This window comes from Dermacentor albipictus, chromosome 1, assembly GCF_038994185.2.
Source record: "Dermacentor albipictus isolate Rhodes 1998 colony chromosome 1, USDA_Dalb.pri_finalv2, whole genome shotgun sequence".
Classification (NCBI taxonomy): Eukaryota; Metazoa; Arthropoda; class Arachnida; order Ixodida; family Ixodidae; genus Dermacentor; species Dermacentor albipictus.
In genome coordinates this window covers 315,555,810-315,573,704 of record NC_091821.1, presented here as the reverse complement: position 1 = coordinate 315,573,704, position 17,895 = coordinate 315,555,810, and the positions used below count along the sequence as shown (strand labels likewise).

At 42.7% G+C, this 17,895-nt stretch overlaps 1 protein-coding gene across 4 annotated transcripts in view; it reads right to left on the bottom strand.

Moving 5' to 3' along the window:
• The window catches only part of Ca-beta (Calcium channel protein beta subunit), a 122,052-nt gene that overhangs the window by 18,263 nt on the left and 85,894 nt on the right, over positions 1–17,895 (bottom strand). For all 4 annotated transcript variants that reach the window (XM_065435063.2, XM_065435084.2, XM_065435094.2 and 1 more), the window contains 8 exons: positions 15,728–15,850; positions 11,542–11,675; positions 9,101–9,123; positions 7,402–7,520; positions 6,840–6,979; positions 6,200–6,312; positions 1,028–1,179; positions 478–573 (listed from right to left, as the gene is read on the bottom strand). In XM_065435063.2, the coding sequence (XP_065291135.1) occupies positions 478–573; positions 1,028–1,179; positions 6,200–6,312; positions 6,840–6,979; positions 7,402–7,520; positions 9,101–9,123; positions 11,542–11,675; positions 15,728–15,850 (900 nt within the window). The remainder of the gene's footprint in view (positions 1–477; positions 574–1,027; positions 1,180–6,199; positions 6,313–6,839; positions 6,980–7,401; positions 7,521–9,100; positions 9,124–11,541; positions 11,676–15,727; positions 15,851–17,895) is intronic.

The window sequence follows — 17,895 nt, the reverse complement described above, 5'->3', positions numbered from 1 at the left end:
TGTAATAATGATTTTTGCTAATTACCTGCTCTCTATACTATGTAACTATTTCTTCTGTTGTCTTTCCTCCTCTGCCCTCGTACAGAGCCTGCTATAGGAAATTTAATGGGCAGTGAATGGATTAAAATGAATTTACTAATTATTTAGGACAATTACAGCACAAATGACATAATGCTTTTAATAGTAGAGTTCTTGACATTCTTGGTCTGGTGGCACCAAATATGCCCCTACGTGTGATACAAATGTGTGTTATATATTAAATTCATTGAAGTATGACATAGTAATGAAATGATGGCCCCTGCACAACATAATAAAAACCATCTGCAAGAAAGCTGGCTAAGCCTCAACGTCAACCAGGAGATTTCTTTGTGCATAAGAAACCCAGTATCTACCCTTTCTAATAATAGTACAACCAATTTGAAATGTAAGAACACAAAAATAGAAAAAGGAAAGATGAATGTGCCAACACAAACTCACAGGTGGACATTGTGCCAATTTTTCTGCAGCCACCATCTGTACGTTGAGATTCCGGCTCTGTGATTTGCCTCTAGACTTGATCAGGCGTTGAAGTACCTCCATGGAAAAGTCATAAAAAGTACAGCTTAAACATATTTGAGGCACTCCATGTGTAAAATTGGCGTTAGCTTATACTCCTCATAAAGATAAATTATCACTTGTCAAAATTTAAAGCTGTCCAAATTGAGTGAAACATGACAATCTAACATAGAAAACTCAAATAAGCACAAGGCACACCTTTTATGCTTCCTCCTATAGAAACCCAAGCGGGTACATAAAGATAAAGCTAGTGAAACATTTTCACACATAGCGCCATCTGGCACATGCAGCTGTTGAATGCAGTAGTCATGCAACACAATGAGTATAGGCAACAAATACTGCCATGTTATGAAGCGGTGACTAAGTATGCTTAGCTGTTTTGTTCAGCCTTTACTAAACACAAGGGTCAGTTGAACTTGAGCTTTAACTGAGACTCCATCAGCAAGAGAAAAGAAAAAGAGTGGCAGCTAACCTTTGGTGAGGATATCTTGACATACACAATGATGGGTGCTAGTGACGTTTTGGCCAACTGAGAGGGGTGGTTTATGGTATCACAATCAAGGACAACCAGTTGCAGCGTCCGTGCCAGTTCGAATATTCGTTCGATTTCTTGTTGCACCTCCGCTGCAGTAGGAGAAAGGAAATGGAGACAACATGAAACTCTGTTTCTGAACAGACATTGTAACAGCACGTCTCTCTAATCAGCCTGCAAGCTGTACAATAATGTCCATTGGTAAAATGCCGGCATTCTCTTACTGCGTTCGGACAGAGAGAAGGAGTTCCAAAGCTGTAATGATGTACTAAGCTGGACAAAGCAAAAGTTGGTAGACAGCATGGTCAGGCTGTTGTAAAAACTAATTAGGGTGAAGATGCATGAATGTTGCAATTTATGAAAACTGCGGAAAAAAATGTGTGGGTTGTAACATTTTGGCCCGTTTTATTTTGGCTGCTACACAAGGGCTCAGGTGCCTGGTAAAGATGGTAATCGTGGGACAGTCAAAGCAGCCATCCTGTGGGAGTTGCTGCATTTTCCCCACTCCTGTGGAACGCGCGGTAACTGTCCTGTAATGGCTGCTTTCCACAGCTGCCAACAGGTGGCGACAGAAGTCTATGCCCGTGCACAGGCTTGGCAGCAGCTAGCGTCCCTGTAGACAAGAGCGACATTGCGCTTTTGCTTAAAAACCAGGCAAGCAACTGTGCCAAGTGTTACCTTAAATGACTTTTGTCATAAAATGTGATCCCTCTGGAAAAGTTTATCAAGAACAGAGAAGCGGTAAGCACAACATCATTCTTATACAATATTAAGAGAAAAATGCACATCCGTGCACATAAATATCCCTACTGCTAGCAAATTTTAGTGCATGCTGTCTGCCTTTTCTGAAAGTTGTTTTCTTTCATATCAAACAATTTTAGAATTGAAAAATTTGCCAGGTGTTCATGCATATGCAGACTGTTTGAAGAATCTTTTTTATTACATCCAGTTAACAGTAACATGAGGAAATTTCAGCAGGGCAGAAATGTGCTACAACTGACTCGCCAGCAAGTTGCAGTGAACTTGAGGCTATATGTTAAAAGGCAGAAGCCGTTTCTTCTGTTCATCTCTCTTTTAATTGCGTATATATTTTCAAACCAAAGAACGCATGACATATACCCCTACAGAAGATACCAAATTCAACTCGCACTTTAAAAAAAGAAAAAGAAAGAAAAAAGGACTACATATCAATTATAAAAAGGCAGCCAGATGTCTGGTTGCTATCATACGCAGGAGGAATCATTAAACGGACTGACAACCACCCAGAATGTGTAGCAAGATGTCAGTGTAAATGAAAAGACCATGATTTATACACCGTTCAGAATTTAAGTAGAAATGATAATTTTAAATTGGCACAGGAAGTCTCAAAAATCCGTAAGTGGCACAAGCTGGCCATGGTATTTCGGATCTGGCGTATGAGAATACTCTACGTAAGTTGGCTGTTATTAAGTGCCACATGGTTATTGTCTAAAATTGCTGTACTTGTCTTATTAGAACTTTTCACTTTATTCTATGCTTATTACGAAGTAAAAAAAAATATATCCTAATGAGCGGTGCTGCCTTTGCGGTAACAAGAGGACAAGCAGATACGCTCAATGCACGGCGGCGCAAATGAGTATATTGTACATGCGCAAATTTGTGAGTTAGTAGCCCAAGTTTTGTGGTCTCCAAGATACAAAATGCCATTGACAAATTGTGCCGTGAATGGGTGCCAGCACAGCAATGAGTGCTGTCCAAATCCATGTCCCATTGGGTGGCGCCCTGTGAATTTAAAATGCAAATCTTAAAGGCGATGCTTTCGCTTGTTGAATGCGGTGCAAGCAATTTTGAGAGCCGGAAACATGTCATAGACGTCGGGTTCTATAGTCGGATACAACTTTAGAAAAAAGGGGGCGTTTACTCCTCCGAGGCGGAGGCACATGAGCACCCACCAATGGGCGTGCACTCTGGACTAACGTCATCAGCCGGACGGCTGGTGAGCCCGCTGATGAAGAAGATGGCCGCCCGCGCTTCAAACTGGGCGAGGTCGCGTCTGCAGTGTGCTTCAGCCCCTCGTCAGAGTGAATTCCAGAACTGTTTGTGATGATCTATCATGCCGGAAATATTACTACGAGCTTACGATGTGGCATTTGTGCTGCATGCATTTATTATGAGCCGTGATCCGGCGAAGGAACATTGCAGTAAGCATTGCTGGCGCTGCGCTACGCTTTGCCTGAAAACAGGATCCCGCGGTGACCGCTACGAACACACATCCTGCGTGTTTGTTCCATGTTGTTTTATTTCACTCCTGAGTGACATTACGACGAGAAAACTTTTCCAAAGACTGGTGCCTATTGTTAGCGGCAGGTGTGTTCGTGTACTGTGTCGCTGCGTTTTTCGTCGGACGGGGTGAAGCGATGGAGCAAAACCATTCTCAGGAGAAATCAGAAAATTGTGCGCGCATGAAACAAACCTACGAGTTTCTCAACAGAAAATATTTGCAGAAGCCTTCAACGCAAATATGTGTCGCTGTCAACTTAGCGTGAACGATCATTGTCAGCAGTGATATAGCCGAGCGTCTAGCGACGGTGTTCGAGCGTTGTGTAGCACCGTCGATTTATGGCTGTCCACCAGTGTTCACTACACGCGCAAGCCGTAGAATGCGTGCTGTGAAATTGGGAAAACACAAAACAAAAAAATATAAATTTTATGCTATTTAAAATCAAGAGTATTTATTTAAAACGATGAATGGATAGGATAGGATAGGAATAAACTTTATTTGTCCAGCAGTTGATGTTGGTGCCCGGGGCTAGGCTGCCAGTGGACCATCGCCCGAGGAAGATCTTTCGAGATCCTCGGCAACGGCCCTGGCCCGCTGGACGGCCCACTCCTGGTCTTCGGGTGCCTCGCTGAGGAGGGCGGCTTGCCATCTCTCAGCGAGGCGCCCCGCTTCAGAGGGTTCCGCTGTTGTATTCCCCCTGCCTCTTTGTCCTTGTTCCACGTGGCGTTGGCATTCCCAAAGCACATGGGCCATATCAGCCCGTTCGTGCTCGCACCACGGGCAGCCGGGCGACGGGTGCAGCGCGGGCCACAGGCTGTGCAGGTGGTAGGGGTTGGTGAAAGTGCCCGTCTGCAACCGTCTCAGGTCGACCGCCTGTGACCTGTCTAGACGCCCGTGGGGTTCTGGATATTTTCTTCTTTCTTTCCGATAGTGACCAATCACCTCTCTGTACGTTGCCGGAAACTCCCTGACATCGCAGTCGGCGTCCGCGTGATCCCCAGCTCCGTCCGCCGCGATTTGTGTTGTATTGGTAACAACAGCGGCCGCGGCAGACGGGGTGGCAGCCGCCGTCGCCGTCACTCCTCCGCTGGGGTCCCGCACAACAACGGCAGCGGCTGCCCTCTGGGTGACCACGTCGCGGCGGGTAAGCTGCCTCGCGACGAGGTGGGCGCGCTCGTTGTGGTTGGGTGGAGTGTCGTTGCGTCTTCGGCCGTTAGCAATGTTGGTGTCATAGTTGCTGTTACTGCCAAGCTCCCCGACGTGCGCAGGGAACCACTTGAGGGACTTGTTTGTAATGGTGCCGGATCCGAAGTCCCCGGCCCGGGCGTTGAGCATACGCGCCACATCCGCGGACACCCAACCTTTGATGTAATTCCGAATCGCTGATTTGGAGTCGCTGATAATCAGGCTATCCTCTGCACCTCCGTGGAGTACCGCGAGGGCTATGGCCATCTCTTCCGCTGCTTCGGCCGACGGCAGCCTCGCTGATGCCGTGACTCGGATGCAGCATTTTTGTACCTTCCTGCCTCGACCGTATTCTCGCCTCAGGTTTGTAATGGTTGCGATAAATGCATTGTTTTATATAAGTACTTTTTCAATAGCAACTGATTCATTTTAAGCTTGGAAAACAAGTAGTAGATACGCCGTGTACATGTGAACAAGCGCAAAAGCCTTACAGAGCTGCTCTTTCTTCTTTTGTCACTTGCAATGAAGCTAAAGACCAGACGACGGGCAGTGTTGTAGAAGGCACAGGGTTATTTTTCTGTCGCTATCCGGCATGTGCTGTAGCACATGAGAGTGCTACTAAACGAGTAATCAAAATACAAAAGTCTTTATTTATGCCGAGAATTATGTGTTTCAGGAGCACGATTTTTTGAGCGGGACTATTTTAGTCGCGGAGGCAATCAATCGGCTGCCGTGCTTTGGTCATCTGGGCGGGGCCTCCCCTTTTTCTGAAGTTGTCTCCGACTATAGATACCATCTATAACAGCACTAGTGGCATATCCTACCACCTAGCTTTGCTTGGCTAAAAAAAGCCTGGTGCATGCAGCCAGCAAAAACATGGACTTTGATATTAGTTTCTGTTACTTGATGAAGTTGCCACTGGTGCGTAGATTTGCACACTACCTATTCTTGTAAAAATAGTTCAACACTTCAGAAAACATGAACCAAATGAATATCGCCTTGGTAAACCAAATATTACTTTCTTACACCTAAGGCTGCACTTGTCATCTGCTCCCCACCAACGCTGGCATGTAATCACTATAGCGCTCACGTATATCTGTTTGCAGCATGTTTCTTAAAAACAAGTACATCCTCAATGAAGATTAGAGAATTCTGATAAAAAAATGTTCCAACACATTTTCTGCATTACCCCTGTATGACTGGATAGTACTCACAGTGACAAGCTTTCTGTTGCACTAGAAAAACTGGTACCATAAAAATTGGTTCTCAGTCCCTTTAAGGCTCGACACCTCCAGCTTTGCTCTCATCAGCAAGACTGTATCTTGGACAGTGTCACTGTAGTACTGTCCAAACAGTCTAGTATATGTCCAGGTCTGCATGGCTTCCTCTGTGTAAATGCTAAAAACCATACGCTTCTTCATTCTTCAGACAGTGCAGTACAGAAAAACTGTTGAAGAATCCTCAGTTTTTGAGACAGAAATGGCAGCCTCGAGTCAAATTCCTGATGGTCCTTCTTTTTCCATACTCTTCATGCTTGCTTCTGTGGCTTTAGCAAGTTCGTACACAATGAAAGTGACGCATAAAAATTTTCTGGTCCCGGGAGAACACTCCACATTGCACAAAAGTGAAGCTAATGCGATGGTGCTTATGCAAAACATGGAGCTCACCTAGGCAGCTTGTTCGGCTGTTTGAGCGTTCCATAAGTGCCCGTTTACCGGCATTGTTGACGGCAGAGCGCTTTGCCAGTGATATGTCTGCAGTCACCCGAGTTATTATGATTCTGCAAGAATGCACAAGAATGATCCTGCAAGAATGCTATACAGCACAACAAATATTTTGATTCCAAGAACATAGCTACAAAGAGCAAAAACAAAAACTCATTTGCATCATTTTATGTGGGTCTTAGCTTGATGTCTTATCAATAACTGATTAATCTTAATACTATGAGCCTCACAACATTTATGATAAGTAGTTCATTTAGTAACTGGGTTTACCAAGTTATAGCTGTGCTTTGTGTAGATAGCATAAGAAAGAAAAGTCGACTAAAGGGCTATCACACTGTGACATCATGTAGCTAACTAAGTTTACAGACAATATGAAAAGCAGATGACTCAGAATACTAATTTGCCTTAACTTAAGCATGTAAAATAATTTTTGAAAAATGAAGTTGAATGTATACCCAGAATTTTTATCCTTTGCATCAGTACAAATCATGTACAGCAGTACATAAGTACATTTGCTTTGTTGAAGCTAGCCGAAATCACCCATACAAAAAATATACGAGATGGAGGAACACATTTCACTGACCTGCCTTCAAAGCGGTGCTTAAGAAAATCGAACAACGCCTTCTGCATCATGTCTGTCACCTCGTAACCCTTGAGAGAGGGCCCAACCAGAACCACTGGTCTCACTGAAGGCACTACGTCATATGGGCTCAGGCTTTCCGTCTGGAAAAAAATTCACAATGCACCACTTTCAAAATGGACATGACCATAAAGTGCTGAAGCAATGGCTACATGAAACCACAGCAGCAAAGCTGGCTGCTACAGTTGCTCAACTTCCCAAACAATAAGCAATTCACCACAAAAACATCCTAAGCATTGACATATCATGGTGGATGTTTTTAACTACACATCTGAAGCTCCTGTTAAAGAAATAAACTAACAAAAAGCGTATGCTAAGATCCTAAAATACTAATAGACAGTCTTAACTTTCGGCTACACCTGGAGTAAGGCGGAAACAGTATTGGAGGGCACAGTATTTTGACCCCTCTTAGATTAGCACACGGATAAAATTAAAGACATGCAAGTATATTTAGAATTGTATTTAGACATACAAAGATAAGAGATTTCTTGAAGAACACTCTGACCTTTTTAAAGAATGGTTTCCGTTTTTCCTTGGCAGGGAGGGTGGTGATGACACCCCGACCAAGCTTCGTGTTGCCGGGACTGTCGCTTTCTTCAACATTGCTTTCCAAACCATTCTGGTCTGCATCCGAGTAAAAGGATTCAGCGAAACATGTGCAAAGGGCAAGACAGCACTAAATGCTTATGCACTGCGAGTGCAGATGCAGTGTTACATACAGCTTAATGGGTGACCCATAAATACAGCCACTGAGGCCCATAGGGCTGTGTGGGCAAAAACGCAGTTATGACCTTCGCAACAGCAGTTAAGTTTGCAACAACAAGTTGCGACTGTTTACAAAAACCAGTTCAAATAACACCAGTCTGTTGCCCAACTGAACAAAAAAAGCAGGCCTAATAATTCAGCTCCCATTAGCACATTGATAATCCCTGTTCATGTATAAATTTATAATGCTTCACATACACAGGATGATGACACTCGCAATAGCCTGCAACAGGTCTATTTGTGCTAGGAGCATTGGCATTCTTGTCTTGCACTTCATATCACTGTCTTCACCATAATGAAACTATAGATTATTAGATTTACCCACTCTTCTATACAAGCAAAAGCATCTTAACTAAAGTGCAACTTACTGGTCTCCAACGAACATTAACCATATAAGGGCCAATTCACTTCATAATGAAAACCCTATGGTTTCTTTGCCATTCTTGCGAATCCAGCAATAATATACATATATAAATTTTAAAAAAGTTATACAAACTAATTAGGTGAAATTACCATGACCTATTTATTTTACCACATGGTTAAATTGTGCAGTTATACTTTCGTATATGAATCATCTCAGGTGAGCACAGACTGCACTTGCGTTCCAGTGGTCACATTTCCAAAGTAAAAACGTAAAGGTCTGTGAACTGAACCCAAGAACACTTCTACAGGTTCTTTCCGTGTCCTGCTCCCAGTTTATTTTTCATCAAGAGGAGTAGCTGCCACCTCTAGATGGGCTGAAATCTCCTATGCATACATTTCAATAATTAAAATTTAAAAATATATACACAGGAGCAGTTCTTTTCATCCTGAATTGCTTCTAAATGCAATTGCTCATTTTTACCAAGTGCACTATGCAAATAGAAAAAAGAGAGTGCCAAAATAAAGAACACTCTACAATAATGACAAATGTTGTGATGGCTCGTGTCCTGCATAAAATGCAACTGTGTGCCTATCCTCAAAGAGAAAGTTTCAGAATAGTAGCACCGCAAGAATGGAAGGTTACTAGGAAGTAGTTTTGCAAGCTGGAAGTGCTTTGAAGCTAAACTGGCAGTCATGGATCACTTTGGGAAGGTGCATTACTCGCCCAACTAGCCCCTCACCGTACGCTTCTAGAGTGCATTACCAAATGGCAACATACAAAAAATGCTGATTTTAAACAACAATATGCTTAAACAACATGCTTAAACAACAACAAAAGCGAGAGGAATAGACAACAATGCCAGCTGCGAACTAAAATTTCACACTGTGGCAGAAAAGATGAAAGTCAGCATTAATATTGTCCTTTTCGTCTCTCTCAAGTCCACATTTCTTGTGCCTGCTCATAAAATCACGGATCCTTACCAAGTTACTCAGTTTTCTGTTTTATGCGCAAGAAATATATCAAAAGCTCTAAGCTAACTAGGAAGAATCTAGAGAGAGAAATTTCTCAGACCTACCAGGAGTAGGTGGCGTTGAACCCCTGTAATTTGGGGACAAGAAAAGAACAAGTATATTAGAATATTCTTTCTGTCAGTATAAATGAATATTACAAAGTTAGTACAAAATTCAGATTAATGTGCAGCTATTCTACATGAGCTCTTTACATTGCACAGAAAAACAGCTGGGAGAAAGCAAGGTGTGCACCGTGCTGGAATTAAGTTGAGTCATCTATTATGATCGAATCAATGTTTGATGAAAAGTTAAAGGAAAAAACTAAAACATACAAACACTAGTAAACTGACAAGCACATATTCACTTTTATTATTCCATACTGACAGCCACAGCAACTGAGCAGATATGTCATTACCTACAAAGCCACCACTTTAATTAGTATGTTGTTATGCAAGTTTCGCTAATATAGTAAAACCTCGTTAAATCATACCTGCTTAAACAGTAGTTTCGTTTCAAAAGTAGTAAAGTCAAATCACCGACTCAGCGGCTATTGAAAGTAACGTGTTTTGTATCCGCATAAACCGTACCAGCTTACTGCGTACATATCGTTTAACACATAGTGTTTCCACTTTTCATCGCACAGTGGTGAGTCATCTTCATTGGGTGGCCCAGCAGAACAACAAGCCTCAGAGATCAGAACGGCCTCCAAGCGCCCCATGAGTTTGCGCATGAAGCCACATCAACATCAACATCATTTCGGTGCCGTGCTAGAGAGCGTTGTTACAGTGCTCTAGCACTGTAGCGTTGTCAAGTTGGTTCTTCATTCCACGACCTACTGAACTCCAGACCTGCACAGATCTCCCGGCTCCAGCACGCCTGGTCTAGTTCGCCCCTTTTGCCGCTAGGGACAGAACGTACGAGCAGAGTGGCGCTAGTTATAACCTGTTTGCTGTCGTCTGCTTCTGCGATCTGTTCAGCGCTCGTGTTGCCATTTCGGCAGGCATGAAGCGCTTGTATTGGCGGCAAATTAATAAATTCACAAATATAGAAAAGAAAACAGATATTTGCGAATGCTTTGTGTTTGAATAGTGAAACTACAAGAGGAGGAGCGGTGCAAGAAATGTAAACAACGAGCGTAGGTGGCAACTGCAATGCTAGATCGATGGCATAAATATCCCTTTCCGTGCATTTCCCATTCGTGTTCAGAGGGGTGGAAGGGCGACGGGAGAGAGCCACGCGGAGATGGCTGGAAAATGAGCATGCGCCGACCGTTGGAGCAGTGGCCTATCGTGCAGCAGCTCAAATTTCTTGTTTTCTCATTTTCTCTTCAGGATTTCGCATTTCACTACCTTTAGGCTCAGACACCCAGCAGCCAGACCTCATCGTTATAACTGATAATATGGCATCGGGGCATTGTAGTAAACGGGTCATTTTACCATGGAAAACGTACAAAAGTCGACGGTGCAGCAGCTTCTCATTGTTATAACTGATATATTGTTAAAACCGATATCGTTATAAGTGGGTTAGACTGTAAATAGTTTTTCAGGTTTCGCTGTTTGCTAGGAACCTATGGTCATATTTTGCGAGGACTCTGTCTCTTTCTATTCATTTCTTATAATCTTTCCCACTGAGTGGCTAATCGCTGCAACAGAGGAGGCAGATCTTTATGCAAACTAATGTCAAATGGAAACAAAATAGCAAATGACAGCGCATGTGTGGCCCTTGCTATGTTCGACCTGCGGAGGCTGGCGATCTTCGGGGAAGCTACAGTCCCCAACCAAACGGCGCCACAAAGACTATTGCGGCGAGTCGCTTTGAAAGCACGACAATATGTCAGTCCCCAGCCCATTGGCGCCAACCATGCCTGCAGCGACGACTCGCTTTGTAAGGACCCCAATGCTCCGCGTCCCCAACCGAACGACACCGGGATGTCTACACGCAGTCTGTGGACCATATATTGTTAGTGGACTTGCCATCACTGTCACGGCTGTGCATTCCTCTATCAGTCATGTTAGACTGATGAACATTAACGCTCCCATGTAGATACTGTATATAAATCCCATATTCCTTGTTCTCGATGAGAACAAGTCTTTCCCTTCAACAACGTCCTCAGCATGGATCAGTTGGATGACGGCATGGGCCAGCTACCATCTATTTCATGCCCGACCCCAACCATTACACCCTGCATTCCCTGGAAAATCTTTCATTAAACTTCAGTTGTAAGTGAGCATCTGTCCAGTCCACTCTGTCTCCTCCTGCCCGTATTTCCACTCAACGAAAGTACATTCTACAAAATATAGCTCCCGTACTACATCTACTACATACAGGTTTTACTATTTGTGATATTAGATATACTGACTCAATCTTGTGTGAAGCTACATGGAACAATGTTCCAATGCGGTCACACATTAACCTTGGCAAGCACCGCACATAACCTGAAGACGCTCGGAGTACCACAACAAAATGTAGCCAGTAAATGAATAAATGCAAACAAATCAACACCTACCTTGAATGTAATTTACTGCTGCGTGTTTGTGTTTGCTGTAGAATTAGGTTTTCCAGTTTGGCTGGACTAGGAATGAAACCCATGTCACAGCCCTCTTTCATGAGACGGCCCACCCACCAGTCATTGTTGAATTTCTGCATGTGCAATGGGAGAGCAGAACAAGTGTGATCAACACGGCGCACATTCACACACATAATGTGGAGGCTACTAACCCATCTCTACACCTCTGTCAGTTCAGATTCCTATTATACCACATGCAAATTAAATGCAAGGTGCTGGATGTTTCACAGCCTGCAACTAGAGCTGACTATCGCTAATTTGAAACTAACTAGACAGGAAAAATCCACATTGGTTTCTATGTTGATAAGGAACATAGATATGACAAAAGAAAAAAATATGCAAAAGCCAGAATTATAAGCTGCAGCTATAGCATCGTGACTGGATTTTTCTCCCATAATTTTTGGTGCAGTGTCAGCAGATTATGCCCCTATATATATATACAATAAGAAAGTAGTTGAGCATGAAGATACAAAATGTCATTCATTCACGCTATGTGACACTTAAATTAGAAGAAGCATTCAACATTCATGGGTGCCCTTTTGGCACATTATAACAGTCAAAAGGTGGGTCAAGTTAAACAACGCCGAAGTAATGCACGTCAGCCAGACTTGTAACTCCCAAGAATGCGTGTCAAAAATTTTGGTATTTGCTGCCTAGAAACAAACTTCTAATGCAAATACAGCCATACAAAAGAGAATGCAAAAAGTAGGTGTAAATGGTACTCAAAATTTTGAAGGGAATTTAACAAAGCTCTTGACATACTAAGCACCCTGTCCATTTCTCTTCTGCTGTGGCGTATGTGTATTTGCAATTAATATGTCAAATATGCACCAACTAGGCCCATAGCAAGAGCTTCAAAGCTAAGCTCTTAGTCAATAGAAACTTGATTCAAGAACTTTGACTGTAATGTTTGATTGTAGCCAAACATTTGTGCATGCAGTCAACTTCAGTCAATATGGCATTATACGGCCAACATCTTTAGTTAACTAAGCCACATCATTAAATGTCTCAAAGGTGCAAGTGTTTTGACAGACAGAGAAAGCACAATATTTACAATTTGGATTTCCAATAACACATGATTCAAAGTAGTGCAGATGGCCAATGACAAGTTAAAAATTATGTCAGTTGTGCCAAAAGTGCTGACCATGGTGAAATGAGCGTGGGAATGTCAAGCTACCAACAACTGGTATTTACTACTTCAAGAAGAGTGGTCTAACACCAAGGGTGGCAGTGCTGATGCCAAAGGTGTATGGTCGAGTGGTCACATGCCAACATTGGTGCTCGTTCTAGTTCAATGACGCCAACTTTGAAACAGTTTGCAAATACTTACACCGATGAAAAACAAATTTTGTACCTGGTGACAGAACTGGTTAGGCTTCCTTACTAAATTGGAAATGGTGGTGAAAGGGGCCTAGAGCTGCAGCCAACCACAGCTGAAGTGATGTTTCATGCCTCAGGAAAAGGCTTTATTATGCACCCTGCAGTACTGTCTAAGCTTAGCATTGTGACTCAGTCTTACAAACACAGGTAGAAAAAAATATCAAAAAGACATTTCTTGTGATAATTGTTTAATTTAATGCACATCCTGAGGACAATCTTGAGTCTAAACTCTGGATAATTCTGATATCAAGCCAAATAATTGCTGTGAATTTAATTGTGATTAACTGCACTATGGTTACATGAGTACTAGTTAGGGCTCCTTGTTGACGCTGCGTCTCTCTGCTGTTTGGTCAACTATTCCAAAAACTGTTAGTATCTGCACAATAAATGTTCTATAGCAAATTTCACCACCACTTACTTGGAAAACAAGACTATTTTTTTAGTCATAAACAATATGATAACCTAACTAAGAATTTTGACTGCCTGTAGATCTATTACCCTTAGCACTCCTTAATGAGGTCTTGTTTTCAATGTGAAATGTGTTACGTTTTGACAGGTGACCAAACATCTATATTTTATCTGCAAAATCTTGTCTTGTCAGCCATGCATGATACAATCAGTCACACAATGTGCCTTACTCAATTATTGCTTTTGTCATGGTCATAAATATTGTAATCTTCCAATAACTGCTCACTTGCACACTGCCTACCTGCACAGGCTTTCATTTACCTTCACACCTAAATGGAATTATGCAGCACTGAAGCACATAAACCAGCTCTCTTAACAATTGTGCCACTTTTATCTTTAATCCCTTTTTCTTGTTCTTATTATTAATATGCACTTATGAAATGTCTGCCTTCAAATACAACAAAGGCTAAATTCTGGGGATTAATGTGGCAAATTTGTGACATCATTATACGAGGCACCCCATAATGGGGGACGATGGATTACTTTTGGTCATCTGGGGTTCTTTATCATCATCATCATCAGCCTGGTTACGCCCACTGCAGGGCAAAGGCCTCTCCCATACTTCTCCAACTACCCCAGTCATGTACTAATTGTGGCCATGTTGTCCCTGAAAACTTATTAATCTCATCCGCCCACCTAACTTTCTGCCGCCCTCTGCTACGCTTCCCTTTCCTTGGAATCCATTCCGTAATTCTTAATGACCATCGGTTATCTTCCCTCCTCATTACGTGTCCTGCCCATGCCCATTTCTTTTTGTTGATTTCAACTAAGATATCATTAACTCGCGTTTGTTCCTCACCCAATCTGCTCTTTTCTTATCCCTTAACGTTACACCTATCATTCTTCTTTCCATAGCTCGTTGCATCGCCCTCAATTTAAGTAGAACCCTTTTCGTAAGCCTCCAGGTTTCTGCCCCGTACGTGAGTTCTTTAACATGCACCTAAATCTATGTACATGAGTGCTTTTGCATTTTGCCCCGATGCATTCAATTAGAGCATCTGACAATTTCACACCCATAACTAAAGGGTAATTCACCACAAAAGCAATGTTTATTATACAATCAGAGGTGTTGCAATTATTTAAATGCACTGTGACAGCTGAATTCATGAAAATTGCTGACAATATGTGACAAGATGTATTTACAAACTTGTTATATCGCACTTCTACATTCACCTTGCATTTATGCATTTATGTGCTATCTTCTAAATGCGAAAGCATTAATAAATTTGAAATGATCAAATGATTTTCCTTTTTTTTATTGTAGGTACTAGCAGTTATTTGAAATCTCAAATACTGGTATTTTTGCACCCACCTTTGCGTGCAACTCACACACACCTATCACAACCATAAAGAAGAAAAAATGAAATTGGCACAGAAAAATCAATCAATAACCATGCATGAGAACGTATAGTGCTTTACAACAGAAAACAAGGCAGAACGTCTGCCACAACACAAAGCTACAAAAACAGAGTGGCGCTGCTCCCGAGATGTAGCCCCATGGCAGTGCAGCCTGCATTGCTATGAAGCTGCATTTAAAGGGAACCCACACTCACACTTTGTACTTAAATTTATTGTGTTTCGGTGTAAGCCAGTCACCCTCAGGAACAACTGCCATTAGTAAATTGCAATTTATTGTTTAAACAACTTTTCAATCAAAACTTCATCACATGACCATGCTGAATCAGCTGTACGTGTCTCTCTAAACTATATTTTATACATTTTGTAGTACTAGTAAGTTTTCAGTTTTTCTGTATTTCTGATAGCAGGCTAGTAAAATCAATTATATTTGTTAAACATGGAGCGATAGCAATCTTATGTGAAGCTGTTTTATACAGACATTGTCATACCTATTCTACAACAACTTAGCTTTCAACACAACACTTGTCTCACTTCACACAAAAAATTGTGCTGTGGTCATCGTGCATGTGGTTTCCACATTGCATTTGGGTTAGAGACCACTCATCACTGGCCTCAAATGCCACTGGCTAAATGGTAGTTTGAAGATGACATAACAATCAAATATAGAGAAAATGTCGTATTTTTTTAAACGGCCAGTAGCAACTTCAGCCAGTACTACATGGCTGTCAAGTGAATAATGAACTGCATAACAGCAGGCATGCGCCAACAGATACAGAAAAAAATTAGCTGAAACTGCATAATGTTGCCAGAAGCTAGCCATTTGTTGACAATTCACAAAAAGTGCAGGATCCCAATGTGCAAGTATTGTCTGCTATAAGAAGCTTAGAATGAAACAAGAGCCAAAACAAAATAGCCTTACCTCCAGGATCTGAAGATAGTCCCTGACTCCAAATGAGATAGCGTAGCCATGGACAGGTGAATCATCGTCCAAACTTCCATCATATGCCATATTAGTTCGTACCGTAAATGCTACTACTTTCTCCTGGAACAAGAACAGCAGAAGCAACTACATCAGCACAATGCAGTGCGAAAAAGAAAAAAAACTAGTGTACCCATATGTACATTTACCCAAATTTCGAAAAAGAAAAAAGGAAATTACAGATGCATCCTAAAACTTCTTTGGAACTTACGTGCAATGTCCACATGAGCTATGTAACATGGATAAGAAAACAATATTTAGAATATGGCGAAAGCAGATCGCATCCACTTACCACCCTTAAGGAATCCAGCCTCAAATATACGCAACAAAAACGAAAAAAGGGAGACCTTGTAAAGTGGAAAAACAAAAACAAGAACCAAAGAAAAAAAAAACTCGCCAAACTTTTGCGACTTTACAGAATCACAACCCAATTTTCAGTGAAGCTGTTTCTTTCATGCAATCGCTTTAAGGCTTTGGTTAACCTACACACAGCTCCTTTCATACTATAAATTTTGATTTCATAACCATGGTTTCACAGGACAAAATAATAACTTCCGAACATAAGATTCAGAGGAGAAAAACTTCTTGGAACTTAATTTGGTCATACGGTTGCAGAGCAATGATATAACGTCGTTTTTGTTTGCTAAAGAAAATATTCAAAGAATCACAAACGAGGAGGGAATGAGAAAGTGCGTGTGTTTGAATATGTCGCTTCCTGGGGAGGCAAACTGCTCATCCTGTCCACTCCTTTGTGACATCCCGTCTGAAGTCGCGGTTCTTTTCCTTTTTATTTTACAAGCGGTCGCGTCTGCTACAGAAGCAAACAAATAAGAGAGAGAGGACAAGAGGTTCACGGGCAATGCCGCGGCCTCAGCATGCCACAACCCCCCCCCTCTCTCTCTCTCTCACTTTTCCCACTCGGACATGGCGCGCGCAAGCTGCAGCACTCCTGGCTCGCCAGGAATTCGGCCTTGAACGGATCTTCGCCATTGCCCAGGCTTTTGTTTTCCTTCGGCTTTCCTTTCCCGCAGAGCGGAGGGGGCGGCGGAGCAGCGCCGCGGTACAACGCACTCGCTGTACCCATCCAAGTCTGGCATTACAACGAATTGAGTCAAGCCTAGTGTGTCAATATGTTTGAACCGAACAAATTGTCAATAAGTGCGAGAAAAATGAGCCCGAAGAGCCAATGCGCTTGCGACAGGAATAAATGGAAGGACGACGCATGTGGTCGTACTTAAAAAAAGTCACGGCATATCTGAGGGAATTGTTGGAATCTAAGATAAGCGAAGTTTTTCTGAATAGCAAGGAGGCAAATGAAGCGCGCAAATGTATTTTATATCCAAGTTAAATAACTGTTCACGCCTTCTGCTTAGACCACTCCCAGACGACGAGACGTCCCTAGCCCTGCTAGTGCTTTTGATGCTTTCCACCTATGCACAACAGCTGTGCAGGAGAGCCCCCGGTACAGACGTCTACTCCGCGTGACATCGACGCCATTTCCGGAGAAAGAGGCAAAGGACCTAGGTTCACATGCCACGCCTGAGTAGCGGGATAGCAATACCAGAAATGCACTGCCTCCAGGATCAGCTCGCGCTGCAAGCTACCCTTGCAAGCACACATCGTACGCTGGTGGAGGACTGAGATGTCAGTGCAGATGCACCACGTTTAATTACACAATCTCTGGCACCGGTTCAGTTTTGATTAGGCAACTCCGGTATGGACCCAATTTACTCAGCCAGAAACCCAGCAGTACCAACCCGCGCTAAAAAAAGGCAAAGAAACTAACTCTTCAAAAAAAAGAAGAGAAAAAGTGGAAATAAAAATACATTAATCTGACAGTCATGCAAGGTGTCTTCGATCCTAAGGCCTCCGTCCAGCGAGGGACCAAACGGAACGCAGTGCGCCCACCTGCCGACATGCACGAACGCGACCGGCGGAGCGACCACGGGACTCGATGCGCGAGCCACGCGATGACCCTGGAACTGGTTGGCCCCATTACAATCGCCGTTGCAGTGCTCATTACCTAAACATTGTGGTGTTGTCATGGCTCTCCGCTGGGTTCCACTTGCGCTGGTAGGAGCAATAGACAGCTATTGCGAGAGTGACTT